Here is a 22,608-nt window from a genome sequence, read left to right as displayed (position 1 = left end):
ACAAACACACAGAGAGCTTGAAAATGGATGCCGAGAGATTAAACTCTGTTTTATCAAACGTGTGCTCAGTCCACAAGATTGTGGAAATGAAGGACTTACAGCGACTTGAGCCATTTTGTACCGCTGCACGTGTTTCTAGTGGGACTATGTTTACAAGCACAAGAGTTCAGCGAGCCACCAAAGGACCGCCCTGTGGATTTACTATTGGTTCTGCAACGCAGGGAGTTTTTTTAAACTCTGAAATTGTATCCGCCCATCTAAACACAAAATCAGGGAGAAAGTCATCAGTCTTTAGTTAAGCAAAGCGTCTAAAGACTGACTTGTGAGTCTATAATTTTGGTGGTGTTCCCCTTTAAGATGAGCAAATCAATCATATAGCTGGGATACTGAAAAGCCATGTGATGTGGCACTCCTTTATTTCCTGCGTTTTTAGTGCTGCTTCCAGCTTTTCCTGTGACGGAGACAATTCCATGTTTAAAAAGTCTGTAATCTCTCGTTGTAATAACAGATACCCAACATTATTGCTCGGTGAAAAAACGACATGCTCATGCTCAACCGAATCAGTATTTGGTGTGTAACACCAGCTTTAAACACACACTACAGCTGCAGCAGCTTACCTGAAACCTTCACTGACAAACCACATGATTGAAATGCTTCTGGTGCAACAACAAACGAGAGCTGTGTTGTGTGTTCTGTTAACAGTGAGACAGTGATAAGCAACCATGTCTCCCATTGTGCTTTGTTCTCTGTGTGGTGCCAAAGAGTCTCTGTGTTAGTGAGAGGAATGAAAATGCCGGAATAGCAGTGCATTAGCTGCCAAGTGGCTCCCTAATGGGCCAAGAAAAGAAGAAATTAGCCCACAATGCATTACTGCAGTATGCATGTGTATGTGTGTGTGTGTGTGTGTGTGTGTGTGCGCACAGCAAGGTTATTAAAATGAAGGATTGCTGGTGGTTAGTCAGGAGGGAAGAATTCATATTCTGCCTTTGTCATAATCTCCTCACAAGTTCAGCAGTGACAAGATAAAGTGTGTGTTGAATAAAAACGATTAACAACTTTTACAAGTGTTCTCTTGAAAGTGGCAGCTGCACATGCCAACATATCTGGAGCACAGTGTGATGTCCATGCAGTGCAGAGCTGTGCCACAGGGGGCCAGTGTCGGACAGGGTGGTTTCACACAGCAGCAGCTCTCATGTCAGGTCAGTCCAGACAGATTCTGTTTACAGCTGCTGCACTGGTGATGTTACTGCACAATGTGAAGCACACGGCACAACGCCAGTCTCACCTTATAAGCCATGATGAACATATGGATGACACCAGGGGCTCCGTGGCACCAGTGAACCAGCCGGTCACTCTCGTTACTCAGCGATGACGGGAAGTTCCCCGAGCGGAACCTCTTGTGGCGGACGTAGTCGATGCTGGGACGGACCAGCTCCGACAGGATGTCTGACTGGACCTTAGCTCCTGGCTGGAGACAGACAGAGACCACGTTAAGTTAAATCATTACTGGTCATCACAGTGAATCATCGCCTTCTTGTAGCTGTAGTCAACTGTGTGTAGACACTGAGACAGCAAAATATATGATAAAATATGTTTGTTTCTTAATGAGGCAGTTCACCTGAGCTCAAGTTAACAGCTGTTCACAATAAACCAAACTGCAGCCTGCCTGGTGCAGTGCGGGCAGATTGAGATCCACTTCATACTCATTCACAAGCACATTTTGATCCAATCTTACAAAGAACTGATTTAGCGAAGCAGCCAACAGCACTTCTGTGATGTGTGCCTGTAAGAGTTAGCAGCTCCTCCACTGGCTCTCAGCCCAGGACAGCGAGACCCTTCAAACACAAGGCGTTGGACCAACAATAAAACACTGACCTACTGATTAATGTCCACTCATCAGAGGACGGGTCTCTTGCCAAGTAAAGACGCTGAATCACCAGAGAGCTGATTGAAAGGGTCTATGTGGCGAACGTCTGAGCATCAGTGTATCTTAAGGTGCGGACACACCAAACCGACATCAAAGAACTAGCGGCGACGAAAGCCAACTGTTGCGTCGTCTACGTCGCCTCACGTCGCCCTGTGTCAGTTGCATTTGAACACACTACACGGACTACATCCGACGGCCAAGTAGCACGTACGTTCTGCGCCTGTGTGAGAGAGAGCGGAGTGAGAGAGTGGTACATCCTGTCAGCTGAGGGCTTTCCTATCTGTGCAGCCAAGCGCCGCAGCACCTCCACGACTATTACATCCAGATGGTCCCGGGTGTTTCCTCCGCAGGCTCCACTTCACTCAGCTGCCCGATAAACCCGCTGCTTCTTCCCACTTTAACCTGAATAACAAACCAGGGCTCGGTGCTCCGGTTGGATCCAAACGGAGAGCCGGGGCTAGCTCAGAGACTAGCGGAGGCTAACTGGCTGTGCTTCCCTCCGGTCATGCTGCGGCTAACGCTCCGCTAGCCGCTCCCAGCTAGCTCCGGTTTGTTATTCAGGTTAAAGTGTGAAGAAGCAGCGGGTCTGTGGGGCAGCTGAGTGAAGTGGAGCCTGAGGAGGAAGCACCGGTTAGCCCCGGTTTCACTACAGGCAGATTCAATCGCTACAGGGGCGAGGAAATAAAACCTGAACAGCCAATCAGAGTGATCTCTCTCACCAACAAGCTACGCCACCGATTCAATGTGCTCAATGGGCGAAAAGCAGCCGACGCCGACACCAAAGTGCAGACGGTGCGGGACACACCGCAAAAACTAGGGCGACAGACGTTCACCCAGCCTGACTTTGGTCGACGGCCGACCGTCGGCTTGGTGTGTCAGGGCCTTTAAACCCATTCTGACACATTACAATGAATGAAGGAGACCTTTGCCAAGGGGGCCTGACCTCAGGCTGAAGAAGATTATCTGCAATGCAGCAACGTTTACAGGAAATGTGGTTCTAATTCTGACGCCAAGAGCCTGTGCTAATATCATAACAGCCAAATACTCATTTAGTTTTATAATTGTTCTCCAATCGAAGAAGATGTCCTCAGAGATGAGATGAAAGAATGAAGATTGGAACACGTCTGATGCTTACTGAAATCACTTGAATCACATTTTAAAGGCAGCGAACAGAACAAGCATACTGACTCAGGCAAAATGGCTGGTTTGCAGCCAAAGTGTGGCACTGCCTTCAATCACAGCAGTGTGCTGCTTCAGCCTGTCAAACAAGTCAATACACAGTGAACAGCAGAGCATAGGAATAGATTCTGTTTGAGAGAGAAGTCGTGGGCATGTAAGAAGAGCTATTGATGGACTAACAGCTAGATATGAGCCTCTTCAGCTGAGGTGACATTACACTACTGGGACTAAAATGTGATCAATATGTGCCTGTCATGTTGCTGTCGTCGAATACAGAGCAACTTCTGGCCTGATTAAACTGTTCAATGCAGCTAAATCCAGGAATTAAATCTGAATCTTTTAACACTTAAGATAAAAGCTTCATCATAGAAATCGACTTCATCGACTAAACTATTTCCATCAGCAATCAAAGACTGATTAACTAGACTAGCATGGAAGTACTGATATGATCTCTGTCTCTGAGAGAGGCACTCTCTGTTCTCTGTCCTCACTGCAGGGAGCGCTGCATTTTTATAATCTCGTCACATCTTCAGCTGTGTCATCATCATGTTGGTCATGTCAGGTCAGGTCGGTTTTATCGCCTGATTAGATTTGGTTTTAGATTTCAATTTTGTTTCTGCCTCTGCACCTTGACTTTAGGTGAGTCTTGCATATGATGTGACCTAAAAAGAAACCAAACTGTGCCTTGAAATGAAAACAGTTATAAACATGAAGCAGATTTGTGACCTATAAATGTTTTATCTACCACAATGGACCAAAAATTAAATGACAGTGATGTCAAAGAGGAGGCTGACAGTGACAAGCCCACAGAGAATTATCACCAACCGCGCGTTTGATCACGGGCTCCGATCACAGTAAGGTGCAGGCATCACATCCACTGTCCGAAATTAACTTTTTGACTCACTGGCCGAGGTGGCCAGTAGAAGGAAAAATCCACCAGCTAAGCATATTTTCACCGGCCAAAATGATAAAATGCCTTTTTGTGTCATGAATACATTTGCACGCTGGTGTAGTGGTTAGCATCGTCACTAGTGATGGCCAAATGAAGCCTCATGAAGCATTTTCTTTATTTTCTGAGCCCACTAGATGGCGCTTTTTGTTCAACAAAAGATTGAAAGCACACTAAATTGCCATTCTTTGAGCCTCTCTCTTTCAACCATGAGCGCCATCTATTGGGCTCAGAAAATAAAAAAAATGCATTATAACTGCATATAAATAACACTAAAACGCGGTAGAGACTCAGCATGTTTTTTTCTTACACAACTGTTTCTGTACATTTAACTGCCAGTGTCGCAGATAGTCTGAGGGAAAATGTACCTGTTGTCGGCCCCTGGCGGGTGTAAATTTCGGACTCTAATCATGTCCATAAGTAAATTTCACTGTACAGTACAAGAGACACTAAGTGATTGAAGTCTTTCTAAAGTGTGGCATGTGTCCAATATTTGACTATTTGCTTACACCACACACTGAAAACATGTCCAAGTTTACAAAGCCAACAACCACCCAATGGAACCATTCAGCCTGTCTTACCTGCATGAGCATGCAATAGATGCCAGCCATGCCATGGGCGGCACCAATGTACTGCTTCTTGTGCCATTCGTAGAGCAGAGGGCAGCGGTCCGTCTTCTTCTGCTCTGCTGACATGTTCTTCCCTGATTCCACGATGGCAGTCACCACCTGAGGATTGGAGACGGAGAAGGCAAATGATGGCTCTGACTGTATCCTGACAAAATGTTGATGAGTTCTCTTCCTGGTAACTGAATTGACAGCTTAACGGCTTAATCTTGTGTCCTCAAGCTTTTAACTTGGAGAATGTTCACTGTCATAAAATCTGCTTCTGTCCAAATCCTTTGAAACTCTTTCGCTAATCTCATTAGGATTAGATTTTAACATTTGCAAATAACTAGCGTTAAAAATAGATAAAACTTAGAGATCTGATTTACACAGATCAACCAAAACATTAAAACCAGGTGAAGTGAATAACACTGAACATCTTGGTACAATGCAGTGTCCTGCTGGGGATCCTTGGGTCCTGGCATATATGTCGATGCTACTTTACGCGCTCCACTCACCCAAACAACTTTGCAGACCAAGCCCTTCATGGCAACAACACTCCCCGAAGGTAGTGGCCCACCCAACAGGACACTGCACCATGCCACACCACAAAAACTGCTCAGGAATGGCCCAAGGAACATGACAAAGAGCTCAAGGCATTGACCTGGACTCCGAAGTCTCCAGTTCCCAATACGACTGAGCATCTGAGGGACATGCAAATACCCCAGACGTACCGCCCATCCACGGTGGGGCCTCTACAGATAGGAAATAGCTTTGACATGTCAAGGTATGGACACAGGAAGTCTAGGAATGCCCGGCCGTGTCTGGCACCAGGGTCTTCACGGCAGATTCTTTGAGTACTGTGGGTTGCGAGATGACGTACCAGCATGTCCCAAGGATGCTTGACTGGATTTGGATCTGGGGAATTTGGAGGCCAGGTCAAGGCTTTAAGCTCTTTGTCATGTTCCTCAGACCATTCCTGAGCAGTTTTTGCAGTGTGGCATGACACATTGTCCAGCTGGAAGGGCTACTGCCATTGGGGAGTACTGCTGCCACAAGAGGGTTTGCTTGGTCCGCAGTGGTGTTTGGGTGGGTGGGGCGTGTCAAGAGGCAAGTTTCCAGCAGAACAATGCATTGTGACAAGATGATCAGTGTTATTCACTTCAGTTGCCAGTGGTTTTGGCTGACTGGTGTACATGATATTTTCTTAAGTAAGAAAGCATCAGCAGTACAATTTGCAGTGGGCGCCTGCTTATTTTTGACAACCTATTTACAACCTGAAAATAAGACATGCAGCAGAAGATATAGATGTTCGGTAAATGTATCTGACCCGTTGAAATAACACGTGCAGCCCACTTATTTACACACTTAAATCTGGATTTAGAATTGGAAGGTTGGTCAATAAAAGAACAAACAATCAATCAAACAGTCAGCCCAGTAAATTCTGGGTGGATATCAATCAGTGACGCTGGCAAATCTTTAAAAAAACAATATCGCTAAAAAAGGCACCTCTTCGCCCATCTGGCAGCCTCCAGTTCATTTGGTAGATGAAGCAGGATTGGTACTTTTTAAGCATGCAATGAATGCTGTAATCACCACCACAAACCAAATTCAGACACCACTACTAAGCTAGAGATTTTGGATGATGATGTTTAGTTAATCCAGCAACTGGGGACGCACATGCCAGTGCATTCTTAGTTTCTTAGGAAAAGACAGGAGACTGCAAGGTGATTGCAGGGGAGGCAGCATCGGATGGTGATCTGTACGATGACTTTGGGGACTACGAAGAGGAAAGAGTTAAAGCCAGGGATCGAATGGTGCAAACTGAAGAAGGAAGACTGCTGTTTGCCGGAAGAGGTGAGGGAGACAGCTAAGAGGGTACTTGGTGTGTCATCTGGGCAGAGGAAAGAAGACAAGGACACTTGGTGGTGGAATATAGAAGTAAAGGAAAGTACATGGTGGAAGACTTTGGTGGAAAAGAAGCAGGACAGTCAGAGAGATGAAGGAAGTAGACAGGAGTACAGGAACACTAGGTGCAAGGTGAAGAAAGAGGTGGCAAACGCTAGGTAAAAGTGAGTTGTATGAGAGGCTGGATATGAAGGAAGAAGAGAGGGCTCATACAGATTGGCCAAAATCGTACAGTCCTATATGGTATAAGGATATGGGATGCTGAATTTTAAGATTCTAAGTTAAGGTGATAAACTGTATGGACTTGACTTCCTTCCACTTTTTTAAAATATAAAGAATTAATATCCAATTTCTCACTCTGCCTTTTTAGTTAAGCACAAGACTGCTGAACTTGCCGTACAAAATTATAGTCTAATTGAAATCCAAGACAAGAGCGATAAGAATTCTAGTGGACAGCCCCTGAAGTGTTTGAATTTCTCATCTCAGCAGAGCTTACTTTTGGACATCTGGAATTACATTCAGACTATCCTTCACATGGATGATGAATTCACTGTGTAGAAACGGTCGTCGTGTGATGGAGGTCGTGCTGAGCATTAAAATGTAATGAAGCTAGAAAGGTAAATACAATGAATATGTAAATGTAAATATAAAAGAGGCTCTAACCTACAAAGGCTAATTCTGGACATGGAAGACTCTATTAACATTTGAAATCTGTTTAGGGCTAACTGAGTCCTACACACATGCATCACTGCCTCCCATAATGAAAGAGTCAATGTGGAAAAGTAACAGAAGGCCAAGCAACCCCTGAGAGGAGCAAATTAGCTGAGGTCAACAGCTGAACTCAATAACAGGGAAGCCAGAGATGAAATCATTTTCTCTGTGGGCACAGTGGAAACATGTGCTGTATATATGCACTCATTTCTGCTAAGATCTGCTGCCTGAGCTGCAACTGTAAGGTCACAGGTGTCAGGTCAGGTTTGGGCCTTTTTGTTGAGTTAAGCTTCAGTCGCCAGTCAAATTAGTTGTTTTTTTAAATGTCATTTATCAAGAAATGCCGCCATTCTCTCTCTGACTCAGCCAATCATCTGCAGCCATGCACGTCATGTGTTACAGATCAAAGATTCACGACGAGACGAAACCGTTTTAGAACGTTGCAGAGAAAAGTAGCAGCGGTGTAAACTGACCTGTCTGAGCTCGACTCCAGCTGGCTGATGGTGTCACCTGCTACTCAGCTGGTCAAATTACCAGTGGCTGGTTTTAGAATGTAAAGCACGTCACCTGTTTCTATAGCCAATCAGCTTGTAGTGAAGTCCGCTGGTCAAGTCAAAATGACGGCAGACAGCATGTTTGCTTGTTGCGGCAGGTAGTCCGTCCCCGCCGAGCCCTCTGTTTCCGTCCTCACGGTGTGCCGGTGTGGGACGGTGGGTCACTGCTGCTGCTCACTGTATGTGTTTATGCCCGCCCACACACGTTTATTTATATTACTGTGGCGTACTGATTATGAATACAGTCCATCTGATGCTGGTTTTGTTTCATCACTGTAGCCAGTATCTCACTATCACTATCCTCATTCAGATTTTAAGAAGCTACAAATTATATTCAGCCACAAAATAAGTCTGAAAAGCTGCAAATCAGATCAGAAGCACAGAGAGTTGTTGACTAGAGATGATACACCGTCTCATGGTGGTCACTTCCTGTCAATGTTACAGCTCAGAAGTACAGAGAGTTGTTGACTAGAGATGATACACAGTCTCATTTAGTTGCGTTGTTGAGAACCGGCAGGTTTTCAGAACATTGCAGAACGGCGCATTGCAAGTAGTTGCCGGTTTCAACTCATCTCATTGCAAATCTTTGGTCTGATCTAGGCTTTAGGCACGTACAGAACTCTAAATACAACTAGTAAGACTATCGTCTCATGTCAGTGGTTTGGGTCCCTTTTTCCTATGGCCCAATCCCATTTCTTATTTTTACCCCTACCCCTCATTTACAGGACAGAGTTACAAGGGGATAGTGGTTGAAATCTTGCCCTATGAAATGGGACAACCCTTCAAGAGCCTAATACATCATCTGTAGGTGGCGATGGTGTCTACACAAACAAATGCAACTATGACAATAATAGTAACTCAATTACATGTGCCATATATCTGATGGGGATAGAAAAGCACGGAGACTCGCAATTCAGTCAAAATTAAGGAACGATAATGGTTCATTTAGATGTGTCGTGTCACTGCTGACTTTTTCAAGATTCAAGCAAGTCAGTCCCTTATTCTGACCAAGTGTTTTTTGCCTTAACGCAACCATGCAGATGATTATGACAATAGTGTAGGACAACAAATGCAGTTAAATGTAAACAGCACAAGTGTGTGTGTGTGTGTGTGTGTGTAGGGGGGTGTGACTAGGGGCTGGAGGTTCTGAGTCAGCAGTTTGTGTTGTCCCCGAGCAGGATAGAGTGAGTGAAAAAGAAAGGAAAACTGTTCTGCTGCAGCAGCACTGCCTCTCATGACACGGCAGATTTACAGCCAGCTTGTTCATTTACACGTCCCTTCACTATTTTATGCATCTAAACTAACGTCCCTGCCTCTCCTGGCCTCAAATGCACCTTTCTATTTCCCCAACAAGAAGCTATCTTCAAAGTGTGCACTTTAGAGTGGATAAATGACACTTATTACTGCCTGCGGTTGTATGCCTGTGCTTACCAGTCAAGTTTCTCTTATTTGCTTCACACACAGAAGATCTACATAATCAGCACAGTTTCAAGATTAGTCACCAATTCAGTATCTGACCAAATGTCTACCCTTCTGTTCCTGAGATATGACGTTAAAAAATTGCCAGAAAAATGTTTTATGCTAAATATTATGATGTCACAGTGAAGTTGACCTTTGATCTTTTAGACATAAAATGTCATCCCTTCATTATTTTATCCTGTTAAACCTTTGTATGAAGTTTTGTCAGAATTAGCATTTGAATCCAAAAACGTATCAGTTTATCGTTGAGTCCAAGTGGACATTTGTGCCAAATCTGAAGAAATTCCCTCTGGGCATCTTGAGATATCGTGTTCACAAGGATGAGACATTCATGCGTACGAAAACATAATGCCTTCGCCACGGCTATCGCCAGCGTGGAGGCAAGAAAAAAACATTTTCATTTAAATTTATTCACACACATGAATCTTCATGGGCCTTTTTTGTGCAGAGATTGCGCTGTTAGGCCGCTACAAAGTCCCTTCTTTATGCCTCCTTTGCATGTTGATACAGCACCAAACAACAAGAACATCATGCTGCTCTAGTGTGTGATTTTAGACAGTATGTCTGCATCTTGGAAGCAAAAGAAGAGTGATGGGCGTGATGTGTAACACAACAGCGTCAGCCTCAAGTGTGACCTTTTTACCTTCCCTGTTACATGGCTGCTGATCTCGTCCTCTGCTCGAAGGGTAAGGAGCTCCCAGACCTCATTGTTCTCACAGACATTTTCAGCCGCTGTTCCTTCTTCTCTGAGTTAGCTGCTAACTGCTATCAGTTGCTTTCGAAATCTCCTGGCGATCAGTCATACACAAAACACGTCGTCAAAACGTCACGCCCATTCCACCCATGATCTCATCCTGGTGGTTGTTTACAGACATTGTTTCTGCACTGTTACTACTAAGCAAGCCGGCAAAACGGTGATATTTACGCCTTGAACAGTAGTGATGGCCAAATGAAGCCTCGTGAAGCATTTTCTTTATTTTCTGAGCCCACTAGATGTCGCTTTTTGTTCGACAAAAGGTTGAAAGCACACTGAATTGCCATTCTTTGAGCCTCTCTCTTTCAACCATGAGCGCCATCTAGTGGGCTCAGAAAATAAAGAAAATGCTTCATGAGGCTTCATTTGGCCATCACTATTGAACAGTCCAGGATGTACCCCGCCTCATGCCCAATGTCAGCTGTGATAGGCTCCAGAAACCCTGTGATACTGAATAGGATAAGCAGTTACAAATAATGAATGAATGAATGAATCTTCATGGGCTTCAAGACCGGCAGCCCACACACACACACGCACCCCTCAATAAGCAATCAACTGTCTCTCTTGAAAATGTAATTTAGGAGGAATTAATCTGTTTGCAGCCTAAATTAATCACTGTAAACAAACTGAAGCCTTTGGGATTCAGCAGCAAGAGGATTTACCAAGACAAATCTAATCTAAGAGTTCTGGATAGGACTCAGAGCTACTTGAATGTTTGGCTATCAGTGTATGTGAGACAGGCAGCCGCTGGGGCCTGGAAAGCAGTCTGCTGGTAAATGACATCATACAGCTTTAGAGTCTGTCGGATTGTCGGCATATTTCAGTCAGTCTGATTCAACTCAATCAATCCCAATTAATTCTAAAAATGCTGTCTATATATTGATTATCTTTTTTGGAGGAATGAATGTGAACTAGGGGTGTGAATGTTTCAGTATCTCACAATTCAATTTGATTCTTAAGGTCATGATTGAATTCAAAATCAATTCTCGGTTCAAAACAATCCCCGATTCTGTACATAGGGGGGCTGAATTCAGTCTCTACCCCAACCTGCTGTGCGCTGAGAGAGGTGGTGTGGCCCACCGCCACAGTTTAATATAATTAATTTGCCCCACTAGAGTGTCACGTCGGCATTCTCCTGCAAATAACCAACACTTTACTGAGCTAACGTTAGCAGGGGGCAACTAACCAGGAGCCATACTGCTTGCTGTAACTCGAGCTAGGTGATCTACAACAAAAGTCAGACAGGATGTGCAGCACTTTAATTTTGCTAGATGTAAAAAAAAATGTCTAAAGAATCTAAAGAAGTTTTGGAAGTTAACCAACTCAGACTCGCAAACAATTTTTCCCCATCCCTAATGTGCACCACTAAAAGCAACACACTGACATGCACACAAACGTACAATCCCAACTTCCCACTTTTTCAGAAAAATGTATTATAGGTCTCGGTTGATACCATGATATTAAATTACATTTAACATTATATAGAATTTCATCTATATTGACCACCACTAGTGATGGCCAAATGAAGCCCCATGAAGCATTTTCTTTATTTCATGACCCCACTTCAACAAAAGGTTGAAAGCACACTGAATTGCCATTCTTTGAGCCTCTCTCTTTAAACCATGAGCGCCATCTAGTGGGCTCAGAAAATAAAAACAATGCTTCGTGAGGCTTCATTTGGCCATCACTAACCACCACTATTACCATCTGCTGCAAAATTGGCCCGTGGAACACAAAAAAAACAAGTCTGTCCAGATTTATGTAATATATTATGTAGTGAGGACTTTGAAGGAATTTAACGAAAGGTATTAAATGTATTTCCATTCCTGGGGAAATGCAAGTTATCACAATATTGACATGAATAGAACCAGTGAATAACCAAATCCAATGAGCTTGTAGTGGACTACCAGAGGAATGGGAAGTCCCTTGTCCTGGTTGTTGTCCATGAACGACAGGAAGAAGGTTGACTTTTTGCCAATAAAATGTCATCACTTCATTATCTTATCCCATCAGACATTTGTGTGACATTTTCTCAGAATTATTTTGGTATGTATAAAATCCATCTTCTAAACTAACTAACTTTTTTAGCTCACTACTGGTGAGGCTCTGAGAGAAGTTTTACTTTTCACTGACTGTGAATCTAGCAGTGGATTAAACTTATTCTCTAATTAATTTCATTTCAGCATCGGACTGTGGGAGATTTAACTGTTTCTCAGTCAAGCAAATGCAGTATCACAGCAGGACAGAAGCTTACTAACATAATATTTTGCCGAAGCAAACAGTAAGTTTGGCATTTGCTAGAAAAGACTCTCACACACACACAGACGCACACACACACCATCTTCTTATTTCCCCCTTTCTTTTGGAGCTGGCACAAACTGGAGATACAGTATCTGGCTGCAGCCCAAACAATAGTCACTCCTCAAAAACACACCCCTCAGCTGAAACCCTCTGTTCAGCACCGAGCGTCTACACTTCAAGCTGTCACTCAGAGAGGCTAAATCCTGACATGAAGAAGAAGTCTCAGAGCACTTCAAAGAGAGCAACACCAAAGTAAGAGTTAAAAGAGAAAAACACATTTCTTAACAGCACCCTGGAGCACAGCCACTGTTTGGTAAAGTGTGCAGAGTGCTGCCGTGCTGTGTGTGGCGCTGACAGGTATATGAGCACAAATGATGGGGAGATGAACAGCAGTGCAGTGCTGCAGGAAACTGGAGCTTTAAAGCTCCACATTTTTATTCCTTCATCAGTCATAATAACACCTCTATCTAACACTTCTGTGAGCCCAATGCTGCTGCCCACTCTCCCAGCCCTTCTGTCACACTGTGCGTGTGTGTGTGTGTGTGTGTGTGTGTGTGTGTGTGTGTACGGTATATGTGTTTTGGCCTGGCGCTTTACCAAAAGGGGACAGCTGGCCCTGCAGTTTTCTGCAGTGTGTGTGCGTGCTTAAATAAATAATCAAAATAGAGCGTGGAGAGATTATTATCCAGTGTGTGTGTGTGTGTGTGTCCTCTGTGCCCTGGTACTAGTTGCCTTTTGTCTCAGCACGATGTCTAACAGATGGTTATTACAGCAGCCTCACAGGAAAAACATGTCTGTCATCTAAAGATGCTTTCCAAGCACAGTTTCACCTCATCTGCTACAGAGTGAGAGCCCTGGCTGTATCTAGGCTAACGGCTAACATGCTAACTATTATTTTTATGTCACTAGTCACTGGAAACAAATTTAGGACGATAGGAGACAGGTTGAAATAAACCGAAATTTCCCTTTAATATAGGCCTATATTTTATCTCCAAGTGCACGTCACACACTGAGCGAGCCGCCTGTTAATGACGCTGTGGGCTAATGGGCATGTAGCTACTTCCATGTTTCAGATGATACGTCATGTTTGTAGTCGACCAATGAAGATGAGTTTACGTATCACCTTGGGTTCGTCCTTCACCTTCTCAAAATGATCCCACACTTTGGATTTCCTGCCCGACATGTTATTAACTAGCCTGTGGAATAACCGCAGGTACCAGCCCTGGAGATTAACCTGACTCCTGTCTGACTGATGAGCGTGGACACTTCCTGTGGCTGTCCTTTCAAAATAAATCCCCACATTTTCCAGTCATATAGGTTTGGATTTATTTTGACAAGGCACAGCTCGTGTTTTTTTTTTCTGCGACTAAGCGACTAATGAAATCTTGCTGCCTAACGACCTTTGTGGTCGACTAACGTTTTGAGGACTGTTAGGGGGCAGCCCTACAAGTTACAGTTTACATCCACGTCTGTCAAGACTCACATGAAGCCATGACAGTAGACAACGCTTCAAATTTGGATGTTGCTGCAAAGAAGCTGCAGATTTCAAGACTTGAATCCTTCACACACATCTTCAACCTGGCAGCAGAGAAGCTCTATATAATCAGTACAGTGTCAGTGTCTGAAATCACTCACTACTCACAATATAGTCAACTATACAGTGACTTCGCCATTTTGTAGCGCTGTCCGTATGTACAGTGGGAATTTTATCCCCTATAAAGTGGACTGAAAGTATCCGTGTTTTAACTAAAAAAATGCCTGTGGTAATCTTATAATAAATGGCTGTAACTTTATAAGAGAAGGTTAGGTGTCGACCAAAATTCATTTGCAAGTCCAAAACATCTAACTACAAATTTTTAAATCTGTTTGTGTTCACAGTAAAATAAAAATAAAAAAAAACTTTTTACTGGCTTTTTAAAAAACAATCAGTATACTTAACCATTATCAGACAAAGCAACTTGACTTAAAATTACAATGATGTATGGCACTTGATGTTAGCTGCTAGAATGAGGTAGAGAATCAAAATAAATCCAGGAGAGTCAGGCCTCAGGGGTTAAAACCAGCACTGAACAAAGTTTCACCAGTTAAGTTAATTTAAGAGCAGGCGTGTGTCTCACCTTTGTAATGGTGCCCTCATCCACCGTGTCAGCTCCTATCTCTTTGTTAATGTAGAGCAGAGCGTAGAGGTAGCCGGCCCGGCCATACAGCAGCTCGTCTGGCATCTCAGAGTCGGGACTCAGCACCGACCTCTGCAGCTGGAGGAGCCTGACACACACACATATATATATAAAAATGTTTGGAGATTAGGCCTGGGCGGTATCACAGTAATACAGTATACCAGGGTATTTGGAAATCCCAAAGGAATGATTTTCAATATTGTAGAAAAAACAGAGGTTGTATTTCTCTCTTCGGTACGGAAAATAGGTGTAAAAAAAATTCCTTTTTTGACATTTTGCGAGTTTCTTACGGTGTATTTATTACACTGTAAAATCTGAGAGAGCTCTAGGAAAGTATTTTTTGTGTCTATCCAAAGCTGGATTTATTTTATTCCTCTGTCTGGACAAAATCTCCTCACATCAATACCAACCAAAATCTCTGTCCTCACAGTGGAACTGTAGTAAAAAATACACAGAAAATCATGGATAATGACAGAGAAACTTATTTATTGAGCATATTCAATGACGTTATTTTAACAATCACATCTATAACTGTCTGAAATGATCTGAATCAGCCTCCAGACTGGTCGGGAACACAGAGGAGGCTCCTTTACAGCTCCAGGGCAGATTAGTTACTAACCTTGTGGATAACCTCCACATCAGTACATTCAGCTGCTGGTTAACAAATGTCAGGAACTCTGGCTCTTGAGAAGCATTTATTTTCTGACAAACTGTAGCTCCAACTGCATTCACTGTTACTTCATGGTTTACTGACTCTGACTCACAGCTTTTCGTCCCCACACACACGCTGAGCGCTCCCAGTAAGGCTGCTGTTACCCAACAGTATTTACATTTAGCATCATTTTGTCCTGTATCTTGACTGAAGCCAGTGTGCACACCATCAACATGACATGTTATTGTGTACCAGCTCCCACACTGCATTTCTTTACCATAGGAGTTGTTTTGTCGAGTTATACTGAGCACACATGGTTAAAGATGGAACAAAGCCAACTCCACTGGTTGTGTATGTAGGCCTGTAGAGGTACATTCTTGCTGTGCTTATGGGGTGGGCGGCAGGATGAAGAAATTAATTTATCAAACATATCAACATGACTAAAATTAGTCTGGTTAGAGTCATGGTGTCAGATTTGATTATTCTTTTATCTAACTACCAGCCTTGCTCCACCAAAAACACATCAATGAGCCACAGTGTTAAACTGGCTGACATGTTCCTTCATTACTATGAACGCACACACTGATAGTCGACCAGAAAGGTCATTAGTCGGCAAGATTTCATTGGTCGTTTAGTCACAGAAAAAAACATGAAACTCTATCAGGAGCTGCACCTCGTCAACATAAATCCAAACCTATCTGACTGGACCATGTGTGACTTTACTTTGAAAGGACAGACACAGGAAGTGTCCACGCTCAGCAGTCAGACAGGAGTCAGGTTAATCTCCAGGGCTGGTACCTGCGGTTATTCCACAGGCTAGTTAATAACATGTCGGGCAGGAAATCCAAAGTGTGGGATCATTTTGAGAAGGTGAAGGACGAACCCAAGGTGATATGTAAACTCATCTTCATTGGTCGACTACAAACATGACGTATCATCTGAAACATGGAAGTAGCTACATGCCCATTAGCCCACAGCGTCATTAACAGGCGGCTCGCTCAGTGTGTGACGTGCACTTGTAGATAAAATATAGGCCTATATTAATGAAGGTTCATTAGTACGGTTTTGTATTTCTCTGTAATGTAGCACAGTGTTAACAATGTTACTGACACTATTCTTTCTCACACCTTCAACTCAAACCACCAAAATATATCATTTAATCATTACATTCATATCAGAAACATGCAGGAGACTAGTCCACTGATGGACCCTGATGAGGACTGTTGGTCCACTAGGAAGATTCTTAGTCGTGTTCAATTCTAAGTATGAAGTAAGTCTTAACATTACACAGGAATTCTGAAATGGTTTTGATTATTCAAGGACATTGAGAGACTTTTGCAGAACTACCAAAATGAACATTGTTTTCAAAAGGTTAACAACACTCAAGTTAAGCGCACTCTTTCTACATAACATTTGGTAGGAATTGTAACAATCAGGTAGCTCATGAGACACAGATCAGCAGCATAACCATTCACGCTGTTTTTCAAGTTCCAAGTTTTCAAGTTTCAAGGCATAGGGCTTTAGAGGTAGCACTGTGCAACATTCTAATAAACACGGATGTGTGAGCCACGGAAGTGCAACTGACAAAATGTGCACTGCAGCACAATACTGACGATTCCTCTGTAAAGGCTGATCATTGAGACGCTTTTTAATTGTTCATGACCGAATATCATCGTATTGCCCGCCCCTACATCCACGATCAAACCCAAATTCTGTGTAAGATTCATCCAAAAAAATTCCTACACTGCCAGAAACCTCAAGCTCTACCATGTCTACATGCAGCGGTATCATGAAATATTCCTGTGACTCCACAAATTTTGCTACTCATTGTTTAGGAAGGCAACGTTGCCCACATTAGACGCACCGTGTTGGACACATCCACAGTCCACTCACCTGGACAGACAGTCTTGGCTGTCAGCAGTGTTATTCAGTTTGTGGTGAACCACCGCGCCCACTGCCAGCGGCCCCGCGTCGCCACACAGGAACGTCACTTTACGGCCATTCAGGATCCTCATGCTCCTCTTCACGTAGTCCAGTGCCCTCTGCAGGTGGGTGGCCTCGTGGGTCACCCGGTGCAGCTGGAGGTACAGTAAGGCGATGCCTGGAGTGAAGACAGCACACTGGGGATCAGTGATAGGCTGACGCTGACACATGGAATTAGCATGTCTTCAGTTTTATCATACTGACAATTAGTGATGGCCAAATGAAGCCTCATGAAGCATTTTCTTTATTTCATGAGCCCACTAGATGGCGCTTTTTGTTCAACAAAAGGTTGAAAGCACACCATTGCCATTCTTTGAGCCTCTCTCTTTAAACCATGAGCGCCATCTAGTGGGCTCAGAAAATAAAGAAAATGCTTCACGAGGCTTCATTTGGCCATCACCACTGACAACTAGGGTTGGGTATTGTTTGGATTGTTTATTTTCTGCTATAAAATTCCAGTTTTTAATGATTCTCAATTTCGATTATCTGGGGGGCGGGGTCAAAACACGTCACATGTTAACTTCACAGGAAAAAGAACTTTTATGTTTAAAAACTTTTACAAAATTCATATAATTAGTGTGAATGCTTCTGCACTCTTCCGTACGTTTTTTGGCATCTAACTACTTCTGCATACTTTCAGCTACAAAAACCATTCAACCATCAAACTATTTAACTATTTTCTAACATTTATTCGTTTTAAAATATTCAACTTTTTTTTTTAACAATATAAACTAAGGGGGAGAATCTTCAAATCTCTTAAACCCACTGCACTTTGAAATGCTACTGTGTTGAGTCAGCTTTTTAAAAACCTTCAAATATTCCAAATATTGGTATAATCTGACTTTTCAGTGATATTCATACTAATTAGACTCACTTCAACTTTTTCAACTATTCCTATCACTAGCAAATTTTTCCATATTTCTGCATTTTTAGCAATTCATTTCAGCTGTCAGCATCCACACGCATTTTCTACAGGAAATTGGAAGCCGTACATTAATTGCATCCAGATGAATTTAGTGGCTGTCATTAAATATTACGATTCAATAATATTCTGTTTATTCTTTTTTAATTCCCTGTGCTGTAACTGTAACACTGTCACCTGCAGAAATGAAACACGTTACAGTAAAAATTAATTTATTTTCTAGACATTGCTTCACAAGCGACGGGAATACTTCTGCTCTACTCTCTAATTTGCTCACAACTCTTACTGATCTTCCCATAGTGTCTGAACACAACAAAAACGAAATGTATTGCTTTACGCAGCGTCGTCCAGTCCACAAAAAGCGCCAGTGTGTAGTTGTCTAGGAATCGATTGGCAGAATCAAAATTCTTGATGATTCTTTTGGAATCTGAATTTTGGAGCTGATTCAGATTTGAAGCCAGTTTTCAATGCCCCAGCCCTGATGGCAACAGACCTGTCCAGCCAGTGTAGGTGGAGAAGTCATGGGGGTCGGCAGTCTTCAGGCCTTCCTCCATCTGCTCGAGGAGATCTTTGATCTTATTCTGGACCTTCTTCTGGAATGCAGCGCTCACCTGAGGAGGAGAGAGACAGCCCATTCATAAACTCCAGCCAGCTTCTAGATTAAAATATCTGCTGGTTTCTTAATCCAATGGATTCTGGATTATTCTCTGATTGCAAGCAATGTCACTGTGTCAACTCGGCCTCTGTCAGTCTGTGATATAAATAGTTAATGAAGGAATGGACACAGGCGCACTTCAAAAGGGTCACCATTTTTTTGTCTCTATTGTTCACTGTGCCAGTAAATCTGAATAAAATACACTTTGGTGCTAATCAAGCTAACGATGTGTAGCATGTTCAGATGGCAAAAGTTTTACATTAAACGTTTATATTTTAATGCATGATGCTAAGCTGCTTAGAACTAGGCAGTAGTGGGTTTTAATATTCTGAAAGCAAAGACTTTATTTTAAAAGAGATGAAAACCCATTGTCCCAGACCCTGCTTTGTAGCTGTAAGTCTTTTATTCAAAATTTGAGGGAGACATAAATCCATTTTCCACCCAAATAAGCACGCGTACAAGGGTTTTTAAAACACAGGAAAACCACCAAAAAATAGGCCATAGATTCCTTTCCCATTGCCAGTAGACAAGAGCCTTGAACACGGCTCTGCAGCAGACAAATACGCCTTTCTGTATTTTTCTGGTGTGTCATGATCGACATCACAGACAGGCCTGAAAACAGGTTAGTAAACAGTAGAAAGCAGCATGGAGGCCAGTGAAAATGTTACGGTGGTTTCTTCTTTTTTATATCGATTACTTACTCAGCCTGTCTTTCAAACTTTGAGCAGACTAATCTGGAAAGATGTTTGAGCGCTGCTAGGGCGAAGACGGACGGTATTTTGTGGTGGCGCGTCATTGCATTGACGACAAAGGGGCTAAAATTAGGGCGTTCACCAGTGTGTTGTATTTCCATCACTGCCGATCAAAGCTGGAGCCGATAAATACCCGTAACTAATGCAGAGTCATTTGACCAGTGTGTGAATGCTGACTGGAAACTTTCCCATCACACACACTACAGGTTTTTGTGCAGTAGGAAAGGGGCTGTATGTGGTTGACAAAAGTTTGGTGCTAGCTTGTCATCATGCCTTTACGAGCTTCCAAATTGTACTTATCATCCAAATTTGGTGATAACAGTTTCATATTCGGAAAGCTAAAACTTTCTTTGTTAAAAATCAAACAAAGGCCCAAAATGACCTGAAATCAACATGTTGACATAAATCAATGTTTAGGTAGAAACGAGCCGCCGTAACATCCCACTGACTTTAATAAAGCATGCCACAGTTTTGGCCATCTCGTCCGGCCCTACATGAGCTCTTCGTCTAAATTTGCCTTGCTAATTCCAAAGGTCACACAATGCCCGACAGTGTGTCCTGTCCGTCCCATTCTGTCACTAGTGGAAAGCCTAATCATGTCTCAGGCATCACGCAGTTATGAACCCAACTCTTCATCATCAGGATTCATATCAGGAAACACACTATGTTAATGAGCTTATTTGCACAAAGCTCAAGGCTCTATTTACCCTTACAGATTTCACAGCACAGTGTAGGTCAGAGCATGCTTCAAAGCCTGGTTTGATGCAGGATATGGGGTTAATTCATTCTCTGCAGGCTCCATTCACATTCAGCCTACAGTGTGAACTGTATGAGACGAGGAGCCGGGCAGCTTCCTGAATCAAAGCAGAGATTTCAGTGAGTGTTTCTCACTCGCCACCTCTTCAAACAAACGCAGATGGGAGTCCGGGGGTGCGCAGGGAACGAAGGAGCTATTTGTTGGACTCAAGGCCCATTTACTCCTATCCACTGGCCTGATAAATTAACAGGGACCGCTTAGAGAATAGGTTTCCCAGCCCCTGCCAATCTCTGCTGCTGCTGATGGAAGCCAGTCATGTGCAGACTGTTTTTCATACTCTGGTAGCAGCCTGCATTTGCAGTCAGTCACCATTTTCTCAATGCACGTTGGGATATAAGGCTGTGTAACCTAACAGAGGCCTGCACTAACAATTGTGTCACAAGTAATTATCATAATCATGGCTCACCAACTGTTACTGTGCCCAGCAGGCCTGTCAAGTTTTGAATTTCTCAAGAGAGACACTGTTTATGCAGAGAGAAAGAGTTGTGATGTCAGAGCGATGGGCTGCCGTAGTCAGGCGCTCCGAGCAGTTGGGGCTTCGCAGAGACCTGGATACAGCGTTGGAGGCGGGGCCCTGTTTATTCCTACAAAAGTTGCTCAGTGGCGCATGAAGCCAAGACATTTCAACTGGGCGAAGTACCTCAACACATCACAATGATACTGTAGGACAGTGCTTTAACAAAATATTTACATAGTGAGATTTTTGATAAATATCATCAGCATTCTGAGTAATCGACTAGTGTACAAGTACATCACTTTACTGAAATTAAGACTCTAAAACCAGGAAAAGACAACACTTACGATATAACAATACCCTAAATCTAAGACGATATCAACTCTCACATCCTTAAATTACAGCTGGACAATATAGCTTAAAAATAATATTGTGATATTTTAAGGCTTTATCGTGACACGATATATATCTTGATATTTTGAAATCACCTCTAAAGTATTGTAGACTTCTAAAATACAAAATTGTTACGTGAACTACAGTTAGAAGTTAAGTTAAATAAAGTAGCTACTGTCATTATAAAGTTAAAATACTGTTGTGATTAAGTTAAATAAAGTTATAATTAAACAAATCAAAGTGAAACCAATGGTGCTTTTATTTTGAAGCACCTGGCTCGTCTCGGGCCGTGAGTGTTAATGTTTTTTCTATTTGTTTACAGTTAGCTGTTAGCGTTTGGCATTACGTCAAGCTGTTGCCGCAGCACCTTTAAACGTGAAGATTTATCCACTGCAAGCTGGAAACACACTTACAGCTCTACAGTTCATAACAGTTCACTGGTGCTCCATGGTCGCAAAATGTGCCTAAGTAGTTGCAGGCTGGAACCCTGGAGGTACAAAGTAAAACGCTTTGTCTGCTCACGCTATCGGTACACTCGTTAAGTTAAACTGTTACCATGGCATAATTGCAAGTCACATAAAGTGCTCCATGGTTGGAAATGCAACTAAATAGTAGCGGTTTGGAGCCCTGCAGATGAGAATTTTAATATTATTGGGCGGGGGAGTGTGTGTGACGTGAAAGTTTGTGAGTCTCTTTTTATGTATGTGTGTCTGTGAGAGGGAGAGAGCCACTGGGGCGAGCGAGTGAACCAAAACACCAATGCGAGTCTCATGTCAATGTCAGACTTAAAAAAACGCTATGGACTTGAACTGGGCCACCCTTTCATAAAGACTGAGCCACTGCCATCCAAAACCAAAATCACAAGAGCAAAAGTGTACAGAAAAGGATTAAAGAGTGTGTTTGTATTTCTAACATAAGGCGCAAACTAGGGATGGGCAAACGATCAAAATTCATTATTCGATCATCAAAAAAATTAACGATCAATTATCGATTAATTCATAAGCGAGTATTTCAAAAGAGAGAAAACAAAAGAGTGCAGTGCAGACTGTCGCTGCAAGAGAGCGCAGCTGCCCCAGTTTTGAGCTTCAACCCCCCAGGCCAAAGAAGAAGAATGGCGCGCATGCGCAGTTCACCCCTGGGTGTTTACAACCGTTGCCAGCCGGAGTTACAGGCTTCAGTTTTCAGCAAAACCTCCGTCTTTCAATGGCGTAGTGTTTTCAGAGGCGTCAAGGGAAGCTGCCGAGGCTTTGGAGAGCAATGAGAGCCTCCGTCTGTTTCTGATTTTTTGCCTGGCATAGGTCTGGCGGGGGTCTCGTAGGCCCGTCGAACCGCTGTGCTCGCCGGACGGAAGGGTCTCGTTGGCACGGCGACTCGCCGGACCTATGCCAGGCATTGTATGGGAAACACTGCGACTATCGATCAAAATTATTTGTGAT

At 43.1% G+C, this 22,608-nt stretch overlaps 1 protein-coding gene across 1 annotated transcript in view; it reads right to left on the bottom strand.

Moving 5' to 3' along the window:
- The window catches only part of lancl2 (LanC lantibiotic synthetase component C-like 2 (bacterial)), a 44,483-nt gene that overhangs the window by 15,470 nt on the left and 6,405 nt on the right, over window positions 1-22,608 (bottom strand). The window contains exons 3-7 of the mRNA XM_050056082.1: window positions 18,595-18,712; window positions 17,090-17,297; window positions 14,485-14,632; window positions 4,637-4,783; window positions 1,286-1,468 (exon numbers count right to left, since the gene is read on the bottom strand). Of these exons, the coding sequence (XP_049912039.1) occupies window positions 1,286-1,468; window positions 4,637-4,783; window positions 14,485-14,632; window positions 17,090-17,297; window positions 18,595-18,712 (804 nt within the window). The remainder of the gene's footprint in view (window positions 1-1,285; window positions 1,469-4,636; window positions 4,784-14,484; window positions 14,633-17,089; window positions 17,298-18,594; window positions 18,713-22,608) is intronic.

Source organism: Epinephelus moara, chromosome 11 (assembly GCF_006386435.1).
Source record: "Epinephelus moara isolate mb chromosome 11, YSFRI_EMoa_1.0, whole genome shotgun sequence".
NCBI classification, from domain to species: domain Eukaryota; kingdom Metazoa; phylum Chordata; class Actinopteri; order Perciformes; family Serranidae; genus Epinephelus; species Epinephelus moara.
Note: the sequence above shows the minus strand (reverse complement) of the source record. Positions and strands in the feature narration are given on the sequence as shown.